This window comes from Zingiber officinale, chromosome 1B, assembly GCF_018446385.1.
Source record: "Zingiber officinale cultivar Zhangliang chromosome 1B, Zo_v1.1, whole genome shotgun sequence".
Classification (NCBI taxonomy): Eukaryota; Viridiplantae; Streptophyta; class Magnoliopsida; order Zingiberales; family Zingiberaceae; genus Zingiber; species Zingiber officinale.
In genome coordinates this window covers 40,242,316-40,265,770 of record NC_055986.1, presented here as the reverse complement: position 1 = coordinate 40,265,770, position 23,455 = coordinate 40,242,316, and the positions used below count along the sequence as shown (strand labels likewise).

At 35.6% G+C, this 23,455-nt stretch overlaps 3 protein-coding genes and 1 non-coding gene across 4 annotated transcripts; all 4 read right to left on the bottom strand.

Moving 5' to 3' along the window:
* Nucleotides 1–3,133: 3,133 nt before the first annotated feature.
* Nucleotides 3,134–6,005, bottom strand: LOC122055420 (pentatricopeptide repeat-containing protein At1g80270, mitochondrial-like). The gene is made up of 3 exons (XM_042616859.1): nucleotides 5,824–6,005; nucleotides 4,704–5,244; nucleotides 3,134–4,494 (listed from the first exon to the last, which is right to left on the bottom strand). The coding sequence occupies exons 1-3, from the start codon at nucleotides 5,877–5,879 to the stop codon at nucleotides 3,247–3,249; spliced, it is 1,845 nt and encodes a 614-aa protein (XP_042472793.1). The 5' UTR covers nucleotides 5,880–6,005; the 3' UTR covers nucleotides 3,134–3,246.
* Nucleotides 6,006–8,016: 2,011 nt separating this feature from the next.
* LOC122055413 (pentatricopeptide repeat-containing protein At1g80270, mitochondrial-like) lies at nucleotides 8,017–12,342 on the bottom strand. The gene is made up of 3 exons (XM_042616846.1): nucleotides 12,156–12,342; nucleotides 10,976–11,513; nucleotides 8,017–9,558 (listed from the first exon to the last, which is right to left on the bottom strand). Exons 1-3 carry the CDS (start codon nucleotides 12,209–12,211, stop codon nucleotides 8,311–8,313), a joined length of 1,842 nt encoding a protein of 613 aa, XP_042472780.1. The 5' UTR covers nucleotides 12,212–12,342; the 3' UTR covers nucleotides 8,017–8,310.
* A 363-nt stretch (nucleotides 12,343–12,705) lies between these two features.
* Nucleotides 12,706–12,777, bottom strand: TRNAP-AGG. Its single transcript has one exon. It is a non-coding gene; the product is annotated as a tRNA-Pro (tRNA).
* Nucleotides 12,778–13,918: 1,141 nt separating this feature from the next.
* LOC122055404 (aquaporin SIP2-1-like) lies at nucleotides 13,919–16,768 on the bottom strand. Its single transcript, XM_042616835.1, has 3 exons — nucleotides 16,350–16,768; nucleotides 15,153–15,413; nucleotides 13,919–14,343 (listed from the first exon to the last, which is right to left on the bottom strand). Exons 1-3 carry the CDS (start codon nucleotides 16,635–16,637, stop codon nucleotides 14,173–14,175), a joined length of 720 nt encoding a protein of 239 aa, XP_042472769.1. The 5' UTR covers nucleotides 16,638–16,768; the 3' UTR covers nucleotides 13,919–14,172.
* Nucleotides 16,769–23,455: the final 6,687 nt, after the last annotated feature.

Sequence of the window (23,455 nt, the reverse complement as noted above, 5' to 3'; positions counted from 1 at the left end):
TGATTGTAACTTCTTACTTATCATGTTATAGCAAATAAAATGTTATACAAAATAACCATACCAAGTAAAAATTCAAAACTTTCAATGGAGTTAACTATACTTTCAGCTTCACTTTTAGACTTTGCATCATCATAAATGTTATATAACTCTAATAAAGCACTTCGCATTTCAAGAGCCTGAAATTTAATAGCTTGAACACTTTTAATACGACTTTCCCAACGTGTGTTTGAAAAAAATTTGACAGTTAATCCTTTCACATTATCAAGTAAAATTTTCCATCTTTTAGGAGAACTTGAAAACAATGTATATATGCATTGGACTACTCCAAAAAAAGAAATAACTTTAACAAAAGAATGTGTCATATCACTAATTAGAAATCAAATTAAGACTATGACAAGTGCATGGCATGTATACTCTTGGATTTATTTCAAGTAACCTCTTTTGAACTCCTTGGTGTTTTCCTTTCATATTAGAACCATTATCGTAACCTTGACCTCTAATATTTTTAATACTAAGATCAAGTGATTTTAATACATTTTTTAATTCATTAAAAAATCCAAAATCAGATGTATCATTAACTTTTAGAAACTCTAAAAAATACTCTTCTATTTTCACATTGCTAGATGGCATATAAACATATCGTACTATGAAATTCATTTTTTCTTAATGACTTATATCTGGAGTACAATCAAAAATTACTGAAAAATATTTTGTCTCCTTAATTTTTTTAACGTTAATACTTCTAACATTATTAGCTAAAAGAGAAATCGACTCATTATGAATTTTATGACCAAGATAATGATGATGAATTTCATGATTTTGAATGTGTCTAATATAATCTTGCATCACAACGTCAAATTCAGCAATCATTTCAATCAACCCTAAAAAGTTTCCATTACTTTCTTGATATAGTTTCTCATTAGATCCCGAAAAGTCAAACAACGTTTAGAAAGGTATTTTACAATTGCTAATATTCTTGTAAGAAATTGTTTCCAATGCTCTCTTTCTTTAAAGATTTCTCGTTGTAGATCTTTATCAATTGTTTCATTTTATCTAATCTCATTTTTAATTCTTTCCAAGAGTTCATATTAGTTATTCTCTTACAGACCCTTTTTCAACTAAAATATCATGTGCATTATTATCAAGATTATCCTAATTCCTTAGATCATATATATCAAGTGGAGGAATAAATTATTTATCTAATATTTTCATTGTCTACTACATTAGTAGCATTTTCATGCACTCTTAAATTATCTCTATCCTCATAAACATCATGAAATTCATTAAATTCATCATTAACGTCATGAATTTCATTAGACTCCTCATTAACATCATGTATTTGTTTAAACTCATCTATATTATCCCTATTTAAATTTTCTATATTTTCATTAGAACTTGATCTTTTAACAAAGAACTTATTAAAAGCACCTCTTTGTGATTCACATAATTGTTCTAGTCTTTTTCTTTTTTTCCTTTTTTTACATCAAGAAATATATTTTTTAGGCAACATATTATAATGCACAAAATCACAACAATTGCAAAACTATAATTTAAGTCAACTCAATATAAAAGGAATAATTGCACCTGGATGATGAAGATGAGTAGATGACAACCGTCGCAACTCGCAAATCGCAATACAAGTCGTAAAGGTTCAGAACCTTCAAGTGCAGCGTGCAAGAGGTGCTGGTGCAGCGTGCAAGAGGTGCTGGTGCAGCCGTGTAGAGCATAGGCAAAGGTGTAGCCTCGCCGTCGAGGAGTCGCAGGTAGAGAGGAGAGCAAACAAAAATGAAAAAGGAAGACTAAGAGAAAAGCGGTGTAATTGTAAAAAAAAAAATCCAAGAGAGAAGTAGAGAGAATCTGTGAAAGGAGACAGAGATGCCGGTAGAAGTTGCAAGGAGCGTGTGCAGATGAAGAAGAATTACAAGTTAACCTAATTCCTAAAACAATTGATATATGCATATACTTATATAAATTATATAAGTTTTTAAAATTTTTGGGTCCCTCCCAAACTTTGGGCCCTAGACTGCCCAGGACCTCCCGGCCTCTGGGTCGGGGCTATCAGGGTCCCTTGGCGAAAAGAGAAAAAGGGACATGGAAATTTTTTTTTACTTACATACAGTTTAAATAGAGTTTAATTAAAAATTTGAAAATCAATATATTTCATTTAAAATATGATAAACTCTATATAACATATATTTCTCAAGATTCTCTAAAAAATATAACATTATACAAAATATATTTCCCGAACTTCTCCAAAAGTACAATGCCTACAAATACAAATATATATATATATATATATATATATATATATATATATATATATATCAAATAATCCTTGAAAAAATCGAGATCTTCTAACATTTTGAGAAGTAAAATCATCAATAAGATCTTCAAAATTAAATTTTCCTAACTCCTCATTTTAAATGAATAAAATTGTCAAGTCGTTTATTTATTGATGGATGATGATATCAATAAAATTAAAATTTCAATTGGAGAATAGACTTTTCTAATTTAATTAGAAAAGATTCAAAAGAGAATAAAGGAGAGAATTGACGTTCAGGATTTAAACTTCTTTAGAGTCTTCTTACTTCTATAAATAAATTTTAAAAAAATTATACAAAAAATAAAGTCTTGAAAAGAAAAAATGACTATTTATTTTCATTCTTTTCTTTCTTTTATTAAAACAATCCAATAAAATATACTTTTTTAATAAAACAATCTATACCCTCGATGGCACGTGTCAAGACCGGCCTGTTCAAACGTTAAATATTTTGTGGTTCGTTTAAGTAGTGTGATCTCATAGTCCCACCCCCACAAAGAGAGGACCACGAGACAGTTGACACCATCAGAGTTAGAGGAGGTAGGCGAAGTAGGTGAAGATGGAGAGTGACTTTGCTTGATGACGATGACAATCTATGCAAACATTTTAAATAATAGCTATTTTATGTGGCAAATATCTAGATAGTATGTTACCATGTTGATTTTTTTAAAAAACAAAAACAATTGTGTTCATATATTTCTAATTTCAAATAATATGAAAAGGACACCTCCCTCCCTCCATCACTATGACCCGAAAACCCTTTTACTGTTTTGCAACCCAATCTCCTGCCTCTCAAAAGAAAATGTATCAGCAATCTCAAAAGAATCATATCATATGAAACATGTAAATTCTTTCTACAAAGAGAAGCATTCAGATAACAGAATTCTCTAGCCGCATCTGCAGTAGCAGGAATAAGAGTGATGTTCTCAATCAAGCAAATCTGAAATCTTAGACTTGATCAATGCATCAGCAGCTATAAGTTGTGCTATCATAGCCTTGTTAGGAAACATGTTGTCAGCTTTCATCCTGTCCCTGAATCCATAAGCTGGTTTCTTGGCATTTATGTAGGCCTGGAGTAGATACTGATACGGCTTCAATCTTCCGGCATATCCGGCCTGCCTCAGACGCTGAAAGATCTTCTCAGCATTATGGATGTCTCCCTTCTTGGAGTACTTCTCGAACACTGTCATATATGAGACAAATAGCGGCTTATCCTCGGTGCGCTGTGATGCTTTCTGCAATATGGAAGCAGCTTTCTCCAGCTCTCCAGCCTCCACATACAGCTTTACGAGTGCATCCCAAGTTGCAGGACCAATATGACAGCCATCGTCTGACATCCGCTTAGCAAAATCCTTTCCTTTGGATAGTAGTTTATTGTTCGCATAGACATTTAATAAGGCAACGTAGTGCTTCGCAGAGACCTTTGTCCATACCTTGATCATGTTCTCAAAGACTTCCTCTGCCTTTTCGACATTCCCAAGTTTACCCCATGCCTCAATCGCAGTTAAACACTCATCGAGCCGTTGGCTAGACTTGCAAATCTCCCATATCCTTCCCACATCTTCTGCTTTGCCAAGAGCAGCATAAAGAGGAAGAAGAACCTTGCGTGCAACATGATTCTCCTGTATGTGATCGCCTTCCATATCCTTTAAGACTGCTTCTGCTTTCTCGTTGAGGCCAGCAAGACTATAGTACTTCACAGCCATACCTTGAATCGTTAAATCAGGCTTCAGGCCTTCATCCTTCATTGTGTCTATAATTTTCTCCATGCCTACTATGTCACTCGCACGACCTTTGTTATCTACCAGTAGTCTGTAGGTTAAGAGAGATGGTTTTATATTTTCCTTTTCCATCATCACAAGAACATCAGCGATCTTCTTCTGGTCAACCCTTTTATAAAGAACCAGTAACTGATTGCAAGTAAATTTTGTGATAGGGAGACCAAGATCCTTAATTTTATTAAACACCTCTTCTGCTTTCCTTACATTGTTAGCAAGGACACAATTAGTAAGAAGAGTCCTGTAAACCACCTCACCCTGAAGCGACACTGGAATTTTCTGTAGATAATTCTCAGCTTTCTGAAAACCATATAGTTTGCAAACCAAATCCAAATGGGAAGCATAATCGCGCTCGAGAAAATCAATCCGTTTATTTTCTTCAAGCCATTCGATGAACTACAAAAGATCACAGAAATTACAGCACGAGTATTGAAAAAAAAAATGACTAACAAATTGAAAACTCAAATATCAAAAAAATATCCCCCAGACACTAGCATTGATAGATCAACTTAGAAAGCATTGAAAATAATTGAGAAATCTATTTCAGTTCAGCAGAGTATAAGTTTGTACAAACTGAAAATATATTTAGAGGATAAGAGTAACACCTGCAGAGCCTTTGCATAAACCCGGCTCTTCCTAAGAATCAGCATTGCATGAGAGATTGCACCTTGCCCCAAAGGATTACCGTCTTCCACCCACTTATTAAGTACAATATTAAGAGAGTGTCGTGGAGCTCTGATTATGGCCATGGAAAGTGGAGATTCAACCCTCTTTCCCAGTGATCTGTTTCCAACAGAATCTGATTCACCACCCAAAATCCCTTCTTCAGTTTCAAACTCCTTATTCTCCACTCTTTCATCTGGCTCTACCATATCTTCAGCTGGCTCATCTAGTTCGGAAAACCTATCCTCAGAATCATTATCCTTCTCGCTTAATTTTGCTCCAACATGAGAAGAAAGATTCCGCGGCCATAGGAAAGACCTTGCGAAGTTAGAACATCTACTAGAGTATGACTTTGACAGTGAGAAATAGTCCAATATGCCAGAACATAAGTGAAAGTTCCCTTTTTCTTGCACCAAGCTGTTTCTCGATAATTCAGATCCATTGAAACATCCACAAGCCACGATATTGCGGATACTATGGCTCCTGAGATTACCATAAAATCAAAGAAAAGATCAATGACAAACATTTAACTTCTACAAGATACTATTAATCTTTCTTCGTATCAGTCCTTAGGATAAGATTAGCCAAAATATGTTATATTATGTGTTTTCTCTAAGAGCCAGCTAAATTGATCAGTGTGTATTTATCTTCGATGAATGGAGCAAAAATGCAATTGTCAACACTAGTCTTTCAGCTCCAAAAAAATAAAAATTTGCATCATTCACATGGTTTTCAAGAACGTGGCGGAGAAAACACGTTTGATAGGCAGATGAACCAAATGGCTAATGCATCGATATTTGTCAAAGAAAGCGACTTGTTACCATGGAACTCACATAAAGTAAGTTTTATTCGAAGTTCAATAATTTCTAAATAAAATGGACTATTATGGATGCGCCAAACATACATGATTAATCGAAGATGCTCAAAAACATCAACAAACCAAATAGCTTGAACTAAAAAAAAACGAGTTTTTCATCACAAGCCCACGCTAAACGATGGAGAAGGCACGAAGTAGGTGATATTGCGTCAAGATAAGAACTTCCACCGATTTTAAGTACTCACCTCGCGGAGAGGGTAGCAGTTCTTCTTAGGGCCGACATGGCCACTCCACTTCCCATTCTCAACGGGAGCTGATCGAAGGGTAGAGGAGAAAAGAAAGATCAATTTCTTGCGAGCTCCCAGCAGTTTGGGAGGAGCGGGGAGTGTCAAATGTTGTCCTGGTGCCTCTCGGGCTAAAACCCTAGACCCTAAAAATCTGGGCCGGCTCCCGTATTTTAGGCTGGGCTTGGAAACGTTGACGAGGGGCGACAATTTTGCAATGAAACACTCGCTTTTCAAACTAGTTGATTATAATTTTTTTCTACATCAAACGTCGAGGGGCCTTTGGCAATTCCAAAATGTTGGAGGTTCTAAAAAGAGATGAAATTCGAGCTCTGTGGACTGCTGGATGTCCTATCATTCACGTTAAATTTGCATTTAGGTGCGCAGTCATATTTGTACGAAGTACATTGTATGAACCCTGGCGGTGGCCTACCAGTAGATCTGATCCCGTGCCGGTTAGGTTCGAGCTCGACAATTGGGTCAATGGATCAGTTACCCGTTGATCTGATTGCCGAGCTGGAATCGTAACCGACCCGACAGGGTGCCAGACCAGTTATAATTCTAACTTGATAAAAATCTTCAAACCAGTGGTTAACTGCCAGTTCAACTTGTTCATTTTTTTTTTTAATGTGTGAACATCGGTTCTAGTCATTGGGATAAAGGGGGCTTGTATGTTTTTTCATAAGTTGATCATTTTATTATTTTTGAATCAATGGCTACAATTTAGTATCGGTTAGTTTTTAAATTTAATTTTCAAATTCTATAAATAAAAAATTTATTTTATTATTTCAACACTCATATTCTCTCCTCTCATTCTAAATTCAATCTATATACGCTCTCGACTTCAATTCTATATGTTTTTGGCTCTCACTTTCGATTACAATGGAAGGAGACCAAGAAGATTCTTCATCTCGATCTTGGAGGGACAAGGAAATAGTAAATCCAAATGAAGAGCTCAACATGAAATAGTAAATCCAAATGAAGAGCTCAACATGATTCAATGCTGAGACATAGCAACTTTCGACATCCGAGACATTAGAAAGTATCGATGTAATTATTTTTAAGGTTCGGGAAGTTTATCCTATAAAATATTCTATTTTTATTAAATATTTTGAGAATGCTACTCTTCTATCGAGAGAATATCGTGCAAAATATGAGTACTATAACGCTTCCTATAAATTCCAAGTCAGTAGTAACTATAAGTTGTTGAAATGACGCATACAAACAAAACACCCGATGGGATGTGAAATCAACCGTTCTCAAACATAATTATCTAGATTTTTCATTAATGGAAGCATCCGTCCTCTTTATGATTGAAAGAAATTTTAACTTATTTAATATCAACGATTGTTATGGAATAGACGTTCAGTGCTGGAGATAATATATTAGATGAACGATAATTAATTTTGTCTCCTGACTCATTGAAAGCTCAAACATTATTCGACGATTGATTAGAGTAAAAAAAACCGATAAATGTAACTTTTAGATGATAAAATTGAAAATTTTGATACCATAGGAACAAATACTATATAAACGAGAAACGGGAATGAGTAATAATACTATAAACTACATGAGTTTTGATTCTCTTATATTCTAAAAAAAATACGTAGACAACTTAAATAAATTTAAATATTTTTTATAAATTTATAATTCTAAAATTTTTTAATATAATAATATTCAACCAGTAATATCGAACCGTGAATCGTGATATCTTAAACTGTTAAAGTTAAGATATCGTTAACCATCGGACCGAGAATTTGAACCAGCAGTTTTAAACCGGGGTTTCATCTACTTATGGGTCCCCAGGCCATCTTGTGGATATCGACATGGAGCGTCGACGGACAATGGAGCCAACGAAAAGAGCTTCAAGGGGCAGGGCGAGGAAATAGCGGTGCTTGTTGCTTTCCTAATTATTGTAGTAGAACCATAGAACATCGAGGATGGACTACGATCCAAGTGGAGGTAGACTACAGTCAAAGTGGCGACAAAGATTGGCTGTTCGCCATCCGGTGCCACTGCATGAACACTGCCACAAAGGAATGACAAGGCAGAACATCTCCGGGACTGCCACAAAGAGAGCATCTTTCCTGCATCTGAAAAAGTTGGATGATCTAAAAGATGGAGCATCGTACTGATGCAAATTAAGCAATTGAATTCAAGAAATCCAGCTGTTAACTCAAATGCCATCACCATCATTAAGGTTAACAGGTTTAAGACGTCATTGCATCTTGATTCTCCAAATCCAAATAAAAAGTATCAGCAATCTCAAAAGAACATGGTATCATCGTACGAAACATGTAAATTCATTCTAAAACCAGCGCTTCAAATGCTTAGGGCAGCATCAGGAAACACGAAGAGATGCATGCCAATGACAGGATTCTCCGGCTGCATATGCGCTAGCTAGCAGGAAGACGAGCAATGTTCTTGATTGAACAATAAAGCCCAAGCTCAATCAAACAAATCTAAAGTCTGCGACCTGATCAATGCATCAGCAACTACAAGTTGGGCTGTCATAGCCCTGTTAGGACGCATGTTCTCAGCTTTCATCCTGTCCTTGAATCCATAAGCTGGTGCTTTGGCATTGTTGTAGGCCTGGAGTAGGTACTGATACGGCTTCAATCTTCCAACATATCCAGCCTGCCTGAGACGCTGAAATATCTTCTCGGCATTTTGGATGTCTCCCTTCTCAGAGTACTTATCCAACAGCGTCATATATGAGGAGTAATGGGGCTTATTCTCGGTGCGCTGCGATGCCTGTCGCAATAACGAATCAGCTTTCTCCAGCTCTCCAGTCTCTGCATACAGATTTATGAGTGCATCCCAAGCTGCAGGACCAATGTGACAGCCATCATCCATCATCCGCTTGGCAAAATCCTTTCCTTTGGATAGACATTTATTGTTCGCATAGACCTTTAATAGGGTAATGTAGTGCCTTGCTGAGACCTTCGTACATACCTTGATCATGTCCTCGAAGACTTCCTCAGCCTCTTCAATATTCCCAAGTTTACCCCATGCCTCAATGGCAGCTAAATACTCATCGAGTCGTTGGCTAGACTTGCAAATCTCCCATATCCTTCCCACATCATCAGCTTTACCAAGAGCAGCATAAAGAGGAAGAAGAACCTTGCGTGCAACATAATTCTTCTGGATGTCATCACCTTCCATCTCCTTTAAGAGTGTTTCTGCTTTCTGGTTGAGGCCAGCAGAAATATAGTACTTTGCAACCGTCCATTGAATCGTCAAATCAGGCTTCAGCTCTTCAGCCTTCATTGTATCTATAATTTGCTCCATGCCTGATATGTCATTTGCACGACCTTTTGTATCTATCAGTAGTCTGTGGGTTAGGAGAGTTGGTTTTATATTTTCCTTCTCCATCATTGCGAGAACCTCGGGCATCTTCTTCTGATCTACCCTTTTATAAAGCATCAGAAGCTGATTGCAAATAAATTTTGTGATAGGGAGACCAAGATCCTTAATTCTGTTAAACACCTCTTCAGCTTTCCTTAAATTGTTAGTAGTGACACAATTAGCAAGAAGAGTCCTGTAAACCACCTCACCCCTATGCGACACTGGAATTTTCTGTATGTAATGCTCAGCCTTCTGAAGACCATCTAGTTTGCAAATCATATTCAAACGGGAAGCATAATCGTGCTCCATAAATTCAATCCGTTTATTTGCTTCAAGCCAATCAAGGAACTACAAAAAAAAAATCAAGAAATTACTGCGCTAGTATTGAAAAAAAAAAAAGAGTAAAATATATGAAAATTTCAAATAGCAATTTTAATATCCTACAGACATTGTCTTCTTGATTTGCTATAAATTCATGTAGATACAGATAACTATTAGTTTTATTATAAATTCTCCTCCAAACTTGGAGGAATTAATGAAATAAATCAACAAAAGAACAAGACAGCACAATAAACAAATCCACGAAGGGAATTGGAACAGCCAAAAAATGTTTTAAAAAAAACTAGAACAATCTAAATGCACATGGCAAGATGTTATTCTTATGGTTGCAGCACAGAGACCATATATTTGTTAATTTAACCAGGCCAAATCAATAATGAGAAAAACTTTTTCATATTGGTTCACAATTGAATATATACATATTGAGACTAATCTACACAAAATTCCTTTAGAACCACGATTTAACAGAGATGAATAGTCAGGCAACTGCTAAGGTATGTTTCATATAAATCTCTAGTGAAAATCTTAGGCTGATTGAATTAACTATACAATGAAAATCCTAATGCTGAAGACATAAATTTTCAAGCGTTCAGACATTTGTGCCACATAAGTTTATCAAATGAAAATTGCAATTCTGCGAAATAGTGCAGGTCTAAAATAGATCTTTTCGGGAAAAAAAATCACTCCCCTAATAGAACAGGTTCGATATTATTTTCAGTAGAGAAGATAATTGAGAAAACATAGATAAATCAACTTATAAAGAAAACTGTATCACATTTTCAACCATAGCAGGAATCAGGTAAATCCAATGCTTGACATACTCAATCTCATACCGTGTACCCTTAGTTTTGTTTGTTAATATCTTTTATATTGTCACCTTTTTTGGTTTTAGTGAGAAAAAGAGGAGCATTTTATAACCCCTATCAATGGACTAAGACGAAATCATATGATGTCAAATATTAACCAATAATTCAAACCTTTTTACCAAGCAAAAAAATATTCACCATGATGGTGCCATGCATAATAGTGTTGCAGCAGCAACATACAACCATAACAGTCAGCAAAATATTTCCTTGGGCCTTTGAAATTGTCAAATTAAAGCTAACACAGTTGCAGCAGCATTCAACAGAAGAGATTCAAGACAAAAAGACAAGAGTAAAATATGTGGCACTTTAATCCTTAATCCACTTAACCTAATCCAAATGCACATTCAAAAATATGATCGTGGCTTGATCCTACAAGACATTTTTTGATTGAACAAAACTAGGGAAAAAACTAGGGTGAACAGGAAATGCTTTAGGAAATAACTAAGCACCACACAACAGTCTTAAGAGTGAAAGAAGCAGGTATTCATTATAGCTATTTCGGTTCGGCAGGATATAAGTTTGTACAAATTGAAAATGTATTTAGAGAATAAATGTAACACCTGCAGAGCCTTTGTATAAAGCCGGCGCTTCCTGAGATTCAGCATTACGTGAGAGATTTCACCTCGCCCCAAAGAATTACCTTCTTCCACCCACTTAATAAATACATCATTAACAGAGTGTCGCGGAGCTCTTATTATAGCCTCAAGGAGTGGTTCAACCCTATTTTTCAGCGATCTGTTTCCAACAGAATCTGATTCAATGTCCAAAATCCCTCCTTCAGTATAAAGCTCCTCATTCTCCACTTCCTCATCTGGTTCTACTGTACCATCGGCAGGTTCATCTATATCGGGAAACCCATCCTCAGAATCATTATCCTTCTCACCTGACCTTGCTCCAACATTAGAGGAAATATTCCGTGACCATAGGAAAGACCTCGCGAAGTTATAACATCTACTAGAGTATGACTTTGAAAGTAAGTAATTCTCCAATATGCCAGAACATAAACAAAATTTCCCTTTTTCATGCACCAAACTGTTTCTTGATAATTCAGATCCATTGAAAGACCCACGAGCCATCATATTGCTGATACTATGATCCCTGAGATCACAATAAAATTAGAGAAAAGATAATGGCAAACATTTAACTTCTGCAAGCTACTATTAATCTTTCTTCTTAACAGCCATTAAGATAAGATTCACCAAAATATGTTATATTATGTGTTTTCTCTTAGAGTCAGCTAAATTGATCGGAATATATTTATCAGTGATAAGTAAAGCAAAAGCATCAACACGAGCCTCTCAGCTCCAGAAATGAAAACCTTGCACCATTCACTTGGTTTTCAAGAACGCTAACAATGCAAGAACACATATGGTCAAGCGAATAAAAATGGCAATATTAGCAAGAACCTCCATGACCACTAGCACAAAATTTAACAGAAGGGTGAAGCCAATGACTAACGCGTCAATATTTGTCGAAGAAGAAAACGACTTGTAACCATGATGGAACTCACCTAATGTAATTCTTCTTCAAAGTCAAAGAATTTCTAAATGAAAAGGAAGATTATTATGGGTGCGTCAAGCACACGTGAAAAATCAAAGATACAGAAAACATCAACAAACCAAATAGCTTGAACGAAAAAAAAACGAATTTTCATCACAAGCCTCGGTTAAACGATGAAACAGCCACTAAGAAGGCACGTTGTGGCGAGATATGAACTTCCTCCGATTCTAAAGTGCTCACCTAGCGGAGAGGGCAGTAGCTCTTCTTAGGGCCGACATGGCCATCCCACTTCCCATTCTCTAACTGGTACTGATCGAAGGGAAGAGGAGGAAAGAAAGATCAATCCCTTGCGAGCCCTCGTTGGTGTGAGAGGAGCGCGGAGTGTCAAATGTCGTCGTGGTTCCTCACTTCGTCTCTGCTTAAAAACCCTAAACCCTAAATTCTCGGGCTGGCTTTTGTATTTTGGGCTGGGCTTTGAAATGATGACGAGAACAAACAAATTTTGCAATCACACTCGCATTTTTATAAATGAGTTGATTGTATATTTTTTTTTATTTTTCTACTACAAATTTATTCGTTTTCGTATTAAATAAATTTAATATGTTTTAGTATATAAAAATTATATTTTTTTGTAAAATTTTAATGGTTTTAAGAAGGAAACTTTGACTTAGAATTCTTCATTAATTGAGATTAAAAATAATTATTTTAAAATAAATTCGATATAGATTTCTGTGTTGTTAGCGATTTTAGTTCATTGAGCTTAGAAAAATAAATCACTAAAAATAAAATAGGGGCATTCCGAGAATTGAACTCGGGACCTCTCGCACCCTAAGCGAGAATCATACCACTAGACCAAATGCCCGATGCTATTGAATTAAAAGGTTTTTATATTTGTTTTAAAAACCTAAACAATCATTTCTTACGCAAAAAAACATGCTGATAGAATTGGATTTGTTTGGCATCAGAAGAGCTGATAGAGTTGTTGTCCTAATACCTAATATGCTGTATCATTGTTAGCAGCAGAGCTCCTAGATTTATATAAACCGTTATGGTTATCTCCCAGCAGATTGTAGAAGTTGACCAATTGTATACTAATGTGGCTTGGACTTCAATTTGGGTGTCGTAGTTTGATGGTGACAAGCGAGATATCGAGTTTGAAGGAGGCCAATCAGTGCTCGTTTAGGTGGTGAGGACTTTGGTTGAAATCAACATGCTAGTGTAGCTCACCTAAGGTGTAGTCGGGTTGATTGAGTTCGCTTGAGGTGGATCTATCCCAGCCAGAGTGGATTTGGCTCTACAATGGTGGATAATTCTCCTTTGTAAAAATTTTGCTCATTTGAAGTGATCAGAGGTCATTCTAGGTGGGTTGCCCAAATTGATGAGTAGTGGGAGCAAGAGGTTGAGGTGTTCAACTTGTCTTTGGCAAAAAGGGAGGCCGAGGGCACTTAGAGACCTCTATGAGAACTAAAATTCTCTAAAAAAGATGATCGGCACGACACTTATATATGCTATTGAGATCTGCCTCCCAATGATGTTTAGTCAAAGTGACAACCATTGGTTGGCATTGCTGGCTCTTGATATTTTGAGTGTGGCAGCACCATAATTGGCTTATGAGAAAATAATGGCATTAAGTATTGGTAGGTGCAAATTTATTTTGTAAATTAAGAATTCAAATGTGTGCATTTTCTCAGGTTCTTAACTCCCTAATCAATCAATTTTGTTGCTTTTCTTTGATTATTTGCTTTAGGTATCAAGAAGTTTTACTGCATTTGATTTGTTCTTACTTAAGGTTGATGTTTTCCTCTTCCTTACAATAATTGTTTCTGTCTTTTCCCTTCAAACTTAAACCCTGTCATGATCCTTCAGTAAGCCTAACGTAAAGCCAATGCCATTTTTTAAGGGTTTTGCCTAGAAGCCAACCTTTGTAAAATAGCATTGGCCTCTGTAAAAGAAGAGAAAGGCACACGCTAGTTGCAAGCACTAGCGCTCATCGGTCCAACTTGTAAATAAGCACAGTTTCTGAATCAACCTTTAAGACAAGGCATCTGTTCAGCACTATACAAAATGGGAGTTTGTCTATACAAAATGGTCTTGCAACACTATCAGAAGATATTAGATGATTGCATGCTACTAACAGAGCTACACTATCTCGACGTATGAAACAGAGCTTTTACAAATTTCTTTTGATTGTGGAGTTTCCTAAACTCCAATAATTAGTGTATCAAATATGAAAGAATATGAAGACGAATCTTTCTGCTCATTCAGATTTGTCCTTGTGATCTCCAGCTTTCAGCTGCTTGCTATTTGGCCCAGTGAGCAATTTAAATGTCCAAACCCCCAGCAAAGTTGCTTGAACGGGTGCAAACCAGTAAACAATCAAATGTTCCAATCTTATATGATCTCCCCGAGCAAATGCCCAACCAAAAGCCTAAAAACAGAAGATGCATGGTCAAATATTTGCATTTGAAATATTATTATTAGGTTACAAACAAGTGATGATTTGCAAATATTTTACATGGAGTGGCTAATGTTAAAACAATTAGATAACATCATCATAGATTAGCATATCTGCAACTACCAATCGCAGGCATGCATCACTGTTGATGCTGAAGAATACATCAAAGTATTTGATGTACCATAACGTGGAAGCTAATAGAACGATCATGAGACAACTAGAGGTGGCAAATGGGTCTATCCACAACTCGACAAGGTCTTGAACCGTTGACGAGTGCAAGTTGGGTACACTCTGCATGCCCTACAGGCTAGACTAACATGACTCAACTGTCGCCTAGCTAAATTAACCCTCAAAATTACCATCAAAGATATAGCTTGGTAATCCCAAGGGCCATAAGACCATAGTAATTAGCAAAAGAGAAAAGAATATGACAGATTAGTTCTACTGTTGATGCTGAAGAATACATCAAAGTATTTAATGTACCATAACATTGGACGCTAATAGAATGATCATGAGACAAAACAAGAGGTGGCAAATGAGTCAATCCACAACTTGACAAGGTCTTGAACCGTTGACTGAGTGCAAGTTGCGTACACCTTGCATGCCCTACGGACTAGGCTAACATGACTCAACTGTCGCCTAGCTAAATTACCCCTCAAAATTACCATCCAAGATATAGCTAGGCCATCCCGGGGCCATATGACCATAGTAATTAGAAAAAGAGAAAAGAATATGACATATTAGTTCTACTAGATCCAAATAAGTCGATGTATGTTACTTACAGAGGCAGGGTTCATCACTCCTCCAGTTAGATCAGAACCAAGTATATGAAGAGTCAATTTGGAAATGCTTGAAATCCATGTGTTCATGAAGAAACTGTTAGTATCTTTCTTCTTTAGCATTTGAGAAACCATCACGATCACAAATGTAAGGAGCCCTTCAGTCCATGCCCCTCGATGAATATCAATACTCAAGTGAGGTCCATGTCCAACAGTAGGAAAGATTTCTCTGATCAACTTAACACCAATAACAGATCCAATCACCTATGGATGCCACATTAAGGATAAGGAATAGATAATGATTATGTTGCAAAAGGATCCGAAAACTGAGATCAAAACTACAGCCTTCCAACAACATTTTCTTTGCTTAGAAGAGTTATTCGACCAAAATAATCTCAAGGGAGCAAAAATCTAGCCATTGGCTTGAGAAACATGCGAAATCTTATTAATATCTGGAGGCAAAAGGAAGGTCAGTGTCAAACTGTAAACTTTAGCCGACTAGTTTGCCACTCAGGAACCATATTCTGTGAAGCAGGAGGATCACTTTGCTTTGTGATGATTACAAAAACTAATAATCCTAATATATGTTTACATACATGATCATTGTAGTAAAGAATGCTTAAGTTCAACGATCCCACATGCTTTTAAAAACAACTTAATCAAATACATGATTCAATATTCATCATATTAGCCTAAGATGATGGTGTGACTAGGGTGTAGGGACATATCTAAAGAAGACAAAATGATGTCATCAATCATATGGGTTTAACAGATGAAGCTTCAAGTTGCAAGACTCCTATCTAAAACAACAGAAAAATAAGACAACTTCGCCTAGCTGAAGACATGTTCTCCCACTGTTCAATGGTTGTGTAAACTTCTATACAAGTTCTCTCATCATAATTTGGATTTGCGGCATACTGTGTGCTTGTGCATCAGAATATTACTAGATTGGTTCTTGTTTGATGTTTCTACATCCTTGTTCTATATGCCAACAAAAAGATTCCAGTTTGCTATGCACGCACATAAATGGATCACAGAAATCAAAGACCTAGAAGCATCAAATTCTTGAAAGAAGCGCCATATAAAAAAAATGACGCGATTAATCAACGCGACTTCCAACAAATCTGGAAAAGAGGAACGAAATCCAGAAACAAAACCTCATCTTTCAAATCAACCTGAGGAAAAGGGGAAGTAACTCGCCTGCGCAGGGATCCTTCCGAGGGCGGTAAAGAAGAACCCGTCGGGGCCTCCGGAGAAGGCGTAGGAGAGGACGGTGAGGGGGTTGTAGGCAGCGCCGCGGGTGAGTCGGGCGAAGCCCGCGAACACGAACATGTATGCTACGGAAAGGGCGAGCCTGAGGGCCTCGCCCACGGGGCGGTGGCCGAGCCCGAGGGCGTCGCGGATCAGGAGCTTGACGAGGGCGCCGGCCCACACCCACGCAAACGACATCGCCGCGTCGCATACGATCAAGCACGCCCGCCGCCCCATCGATCGCCTCCACTTCCTCCTCGTCGGGCTTTAGGTCTTCATCTTCCTCCGCTCGCTATTATCGTAATTTTCCTCATCGTGCGGACGAATGATTGGTGGTTGGTGCCTTGGTGGCGTAGTAGTGTGAGAAGTTTCGTGGTGCAATCTTATGAGAGACCGGATACTCTTAGTCCCCTTCTCCTGCTTTGGTCCGATCCGTTCTTGGACAGGGACCAGGGAATTAGTGGGGAGGGTACATCCTCTAAGCACAGATCTCTTGGATTAATTTTTTATAGTCTAGGAGATGTGTCATTTGTATTTGTGATCAGATTGTGATCGTGATCCGATCGTAAATGGTTGCGATTCCTTCTTGGGTTCATCGTCCCCACCAGATTATAATTTTTGTTCGGAACGGACGGCCGAAGGCTACCCGGAGACCTCCGGTGGTGGATAAGTGGTCAGGTTACTGGACGGCGAGCGAGGGTGTCCTCCAGGCGGCCTCCGGCCGCCCGCTCCGAACAAAAATTATAACATGGTGGAGGTGATGAACCCAAGAAGGGATCGCAACCATTTGCTACCGGATCGCGGCCACGATCCAGCCGCAAATACGAGTGGCACATCTCCTGGATCACAAAAAGGGGTCCAAGAGATCTTGCCTCATATCCTCTGCTCTAGAATTTTTTAGATCAGAAGAGGTCCTATTCATTCATTGGGTGGGTGAACTAGACCCTACCTGTTAAACAAGTGAGATCCAATTCATCGAACCAATGAATGAGCAAAGGATCAGGATTGATCCAGATATCTAGGACCAGAGAATTCCTGTCCATTAGATGAGAAGCAGTGACCCCCACCTGTTAACCGGATCAGGATCAGGATCAGGATCAGGATCGAATTATTGATCCGAACCTATTTACATTTTTTTTTAATTAATATTTTAGTTTACCTCTCGTGATTTATTCAATTTATTTAGGGGAAAAAATCTCCCTTACTTTTTTTTATTAATGAAGACGACGGCCCGCTTTAATTTTTTATGAAAAGAATTTTTGTATAATTATTAAATTATTTTTATTATATATTATTTTTATTATTATCTCTCACTTATATTATATTATATTATATTATATTATTATTATTATTATTATTATTATTAATTTTTTTACTAAATCCTAAATCGAGGGTGTGTTATAGCCGTTACAAACTTGTATCTGTTATACTGTGTGCATATTAAATATACCATAAGTTACAAACAAATTTTTTTATTATAATATTAGACTAATCATAATCCTGAACCTATAAATCTAATTTTATTATGAGATTTACTATGTTGTATCATTGTCACATAAAAAAAAAAAATTCATAATTTTATAAATTTCTCCTTATAATCATGAATTAAAAAGTAACTTTATATTGAATCTTACTAATTCACACATTATTATTTATATTTTTTATTTACTATCTTTATTTATAATATTTATTTATATATTATGATAAATATATATTTATAATATGCATATTAATTGATCTATTAATAATATATATTAGTTTTATTTAAGAATTTTAAATAAAAATAGCCGAGCTGTTTTGCATATTTAAAAATTTATTTTTTAAAAAAAATATTTAGCCCATTTAATTTTGATGTAAATTTATATATTTAAAAAACATATCAAAAATGAAGTGAGCTTTAGCCACCACATGTGGGGTAGTTCGGATCCTCTGTCCCGAAATTTCTTTGTCTCCATGTCCCACTGTTGATCGGACGGTCCAGATTACATCTCAAGGATGTCTTACACATCACAAGGATATTGCACACATCTTAAAGATACCATGATATCTTGAGATGTAATCTGGATCGAACTGCATGTGGGGCCACCATTAAAATTAGATGCTGGATTATTTGATTTTAAAAATCCACTGGCTTTATAATCCTGTTGGATTCAGAAAATTTAACGGATTTATAAAATTTAAGGATGTGTTTGATACACTTATTTTTTATTTTTTATTTTCTGAAAAATACATATTTTCTAAAAAATGATGTTTGATTTACATTTTTCGTATTTATTTTTTTAAAAAATAATTAGTATTTTTTAGAAAAAACAGAAAATGACAAAAAGTCATTTTTTATTTTCTAGAAAATACATGTTTTTTAAAAAATGAAAATAAAAAACGTAACAAACGTACCCTAAGTTTCTTGGATTTTGTGAAAAAGTTACTTTTAATAGCAGCTAGTTTTATAGTTACCAAAATACCATTTATAATTTTAGAGGGAGATATAAATGGATAATAATGAGAATCATACTGTAATTATACGATTTTATATGGGATGATTTACTCTTTTGAACAAGTCAAGGCGGGCCTATTTACTTAGTTTATTTTGCATATTTTAAAATAGTATATTTTATTTTCATGGTTTGTGAACATAAAAATAAAAATTTCCTTGATATTTTATTGAACTATGCACTTTTATTTTATTAATTTTTGAACTACATTTTATATTTATCAAATGATAAACTTTTTCTGCACATACACTTGTCTAATTACTTCAAATCGCTGAATCATATTTAAAACCTCATAAAGAAGTCACATTTTATAGGGTTTCGAAATTATTATTTGTCTTCTTAAAAAAAAACTATTTAAAAAAAACGCATAATGAGTTAAATAAGGTGTAAAACTAGGACCAGAGGACAAGTTTACTGTCGGAAGAGTGTTAAGAATATATTGATCTTACTTTGGATTGAATTTAGTAAGTTTAAATCTTTGAGTTTTGATAAAACTTGTTAATGATTCTATAAGAATCCAAATTTAATTTTCTTTTTAATATAATCAAACTTACAAAACAAAGGTCCCAAGAATACATAATCTCGTTCACTGAATACGATAAATACAAGTCCATAGATGACTTTGTAATAAAATTTTATAAAGATAAAAAAAATTAAAAGCTCAAAGCAAGCTAAATAAGAACTGATATTAAAGGATATGATTACACTTAGGAGATTAAAACTATCAGACAAGTCGGTCTATGAAGGAACAGACTAGGACTGGCCGGCTTGTTAACCTAGGTGAGTTGGGAAACTTTCAATTCAATCTAAAGTAGATTGTTGATTAGGCGGGTCAGTCCATGAATAGACTATATATAGAGAGAGCGAGTTATAGATGTTGGAATCTAAGCGCAGCGGAATATATATACTTAAAATCAGATTTGTCCTTAAATCATGGATCTCTTTATGGTACATATAATTTTATACAAAATAATATAAAGACATACCTCAAGTCCTCGATAGGTGTGAATGATATCACAGACAAATAAGAGTCTTACGTGTAACTCCTCTAACGATATTCACGCGCATTAGATCACGAAACATGATCCGTTAGGTGCTAGTCTCTTGGATCGACAAAACCTTAGAGTACTATCGATCTCTTCCGATGGAAGAAAGCGAAGAAGATGTTTTCGAGGGAGAAAATGGAGAGAATGAGTTCTACTTTGAATCTTTCTAAGGATGACTCCTTATAGCCTCCAAAGAATATGAAGAGGTATGACTCTTCATATTCTCCATTAATTATCATTATAATAGCTCTTCTAATTTTTCATTAATCATCATTATGATGTCTCTTCGAATTTTTCATTAATCTTCATTATGATGACTCTTTAAATTCTCCATTAATCATCATGATTACGCTATTCGAATCCTCGCTTCTTTGAATCAAATAAATTCATATTTGATCTTGATATCGACTAGCTTCCGATATTTCAAAATTAATTAATAATTTAATTAATTCTAATTTAGAAATAGCAAAATTGGTTAATTTTAATATCTACTAAAATAATCAATTATAAATAATGTTCATGTTTACGTGCTATACGTGCGACCCTCTAAGTTTTATACATGAAGGCAGTGTAAACCTATACACAGACTAAAGTAACCGTCTAGCAACAGTTTTTAATCACCCAACACAATAAAATCAATATCAGTTATAAACTATAAACCACCATGAACCAATTACTGTACAATTCAATCTCTTCATCTAAGCACACATCCCAATTAATTCGGTACATTATGTATCATTACCAAATTAATTGTTTTACTTGATTTCTAAGATATAATAGACTCCTCTTGAATGATAAATCATTCCTCTCATGGTCATGAATTTTGAGTCACTAATATTTCTATCAAGCGGTCAGAATGTTAACTCTTAATCCAAAAGAGCAATGAATCCTCTATTGACTCAACACTATTTTCTCTACGATTTACCATACACACAACTACCAAATTAATCACAATTCGATTAAAGACTGCTTTTAACGACGTCAAAGCACATAACTCCACGCATAGAATAACTAAATGTCTCAAGTCAAAAGATCAGTTACACTCGTTCATAAAAGAAAAGACCAATGATGCTTAATATGTTGTCTCCTCTTAATCGAGTCATGCCCAGTGTACCTTTAAGCTCAAAGTACCCTCAAGTACAACTTGGATATTCATCCCTCGGTCTATCTCGACCTAGTCATACTTAGAGTTGATCTAAATATTCATGTCCACTCTAGATATCTATCCGATTAAGGACTATTTTCAAATTAATATATCCATTAATCTGTGAGACTTTATCATTATCATATACGTACAGAAAAGTAAATAATTAATGATAAATACTTGCCTTTATAAAATAATTATCCACAAAAGACATAAGGAGTGTTTTGGTACAAAAGTGGATATACTAACAATCTCCCACTTCCACTATTATCAAACACTATAGACTCTCAGTCTTAAGCTCCTCACATGAGTCTCATGTTTTTGTAGAGGTAAGGCCTTTATAAGTGGGTCTGCGATGTTCTCGCTAGTATCTACTCAGCTAACTAACACATCACCCCTCTAAACAATCTCTCTGAGGAGGTGATACTTCCTCAGTACATGCTTGGATCGTTGGTGAGACCTTGACTCCTTTACTTGCGCTATGGCTACATTATTGTCACAGTATAGCACAACTAGATCATTAATGCTAGGAATCATTTCAAGCTCCGCTATGAAGTTCTTGATCAACACAGTTTCCTTTGCTGCCTTTAAACTGCTATGTACTCAGACTCAGCTGTTGAATCTGCAACTGTCTCCTGCTTGTAACTCCTCCCGCAAATAGTTGTACTATTCAAACAAAACATATATCCTTGCTGTGATTTCATATCATCCTGATCTGTCTGAAAACTTATGTTAGTATATCCTCTAACGACTAATTTCTCGTCTCCTCCGAAAACTAAGAACATGTTCTTTGTTCTTCTAAAATACTTGAGGATAGTCTTTACCGTAGTCCAATGACCTTCTCCAAGATTTGACTGATATCTACTCGTCATGCTTAATGCATATGCATATGAGACATCTGATCGAGTGTATATCAAACATACATTATGGACTCTATAGCCGAAGCATAAGGTATCTTGTCCATTCTACTTCTTTCTTTTTATATTTTTGGACACATAGCCTTAGAAAGATGTACACCATGTAATACTAGTAAATATCTTCTCTTGGAGTCCTGTATACCAAATCTATTCAATATCTTGTCAATGTATGTACCTTGACTCAACCCTAGTAACCTGTTTGTCTATCTCAGTATATTCTAATACCTAAAACATAGGTTATATCCCCATGATCTTTTATTGAAAAACACTCTCCCAGCCAAGTCTTGGTATATTCTAGGCTAGGAATGTCATTGCATATAAGAAGTATATCATCAACATACAACACTAGCAATGTAATCTTGCTCCCACTAACCATCTTGTAAATGCAAGGTTCTTCTGGATTCTTGACAAAAGAAAAATCTTTAATGGCTTCATCAAATCATATATTCTAACTCCGAGATGTTTGTTTTAGTCCATAAATGGACCTCTTGAGATTATATAATTTATTGATGCTATCAGATTTTATAAAATCAGGAGGTTGTACTATATATACTTCCTCCTATAACTTTTCATTTAAGAAAGTAGTTTTAACATCAAATTGTCAAATCTTTGTAAGCTATTATAACTAGCAAAATTCTAATGAACTTAAGCATTGCAACGGGCGAAAATGTTTCATCATAGTCAATTTCTTAACGTTGATTAAAACCCTTTACCACAAACCTAGCTTCATAGGTACTTATATTCTCATCCATGTCAATCTTTTTTTTGAAGATTCATTTGCACCCTATGCATTTTACCCCAATTAGCACATCAACCAACTCCCAAACTAGGTTGGTGTACATGGAGTTCATTTCATATTTCATGATTTCTTGCCATTTCTTAGAATCATTTGAAGCAACTGCTTCCTTGTAAGTCGATGGTTAATCATCTTCAATGAGTAGCACTTCCTCATCTTGGGTTACCAATCAACCATATATGTTTGGCTCTCAAGGTATTCTTATAGATTTACGTTGATCTCACATTTTTTAACAATCTCGGATGAAGGAGACACTTGTACTTGTGGCATTGTCTCATTGTCTAATTGTTCATCTTTCAACCTATTTATAAAGTCTATAATTTCTTCAAGACTTACTTTACTCCCACTACTTGTTGGTGCAGCGGGACCGATAAGAGGGGGGTGAATTGCCTGCAATCAAAGAGTATACCCTTCGCAAAGAACTTTAACTCAAAATAAAAGCAACAGGAGTATTATAAATTAAATAACAGAAATAAAAAGAGAGACGACTCAACTATTTGACTTGTATCAACCAAGACGGTTGTTAATCCAAGGCGATTGGAAAGCGCACTAGAAACGTCTCCTTCTTTGAAGGCGGAGAAGCCTTTTATACTTTCAGAGCACAGAAGTTGCTAAGAATGAAAGTACAGAGTTTCTTTTCGTTGTTTCAAATAGCTGTTT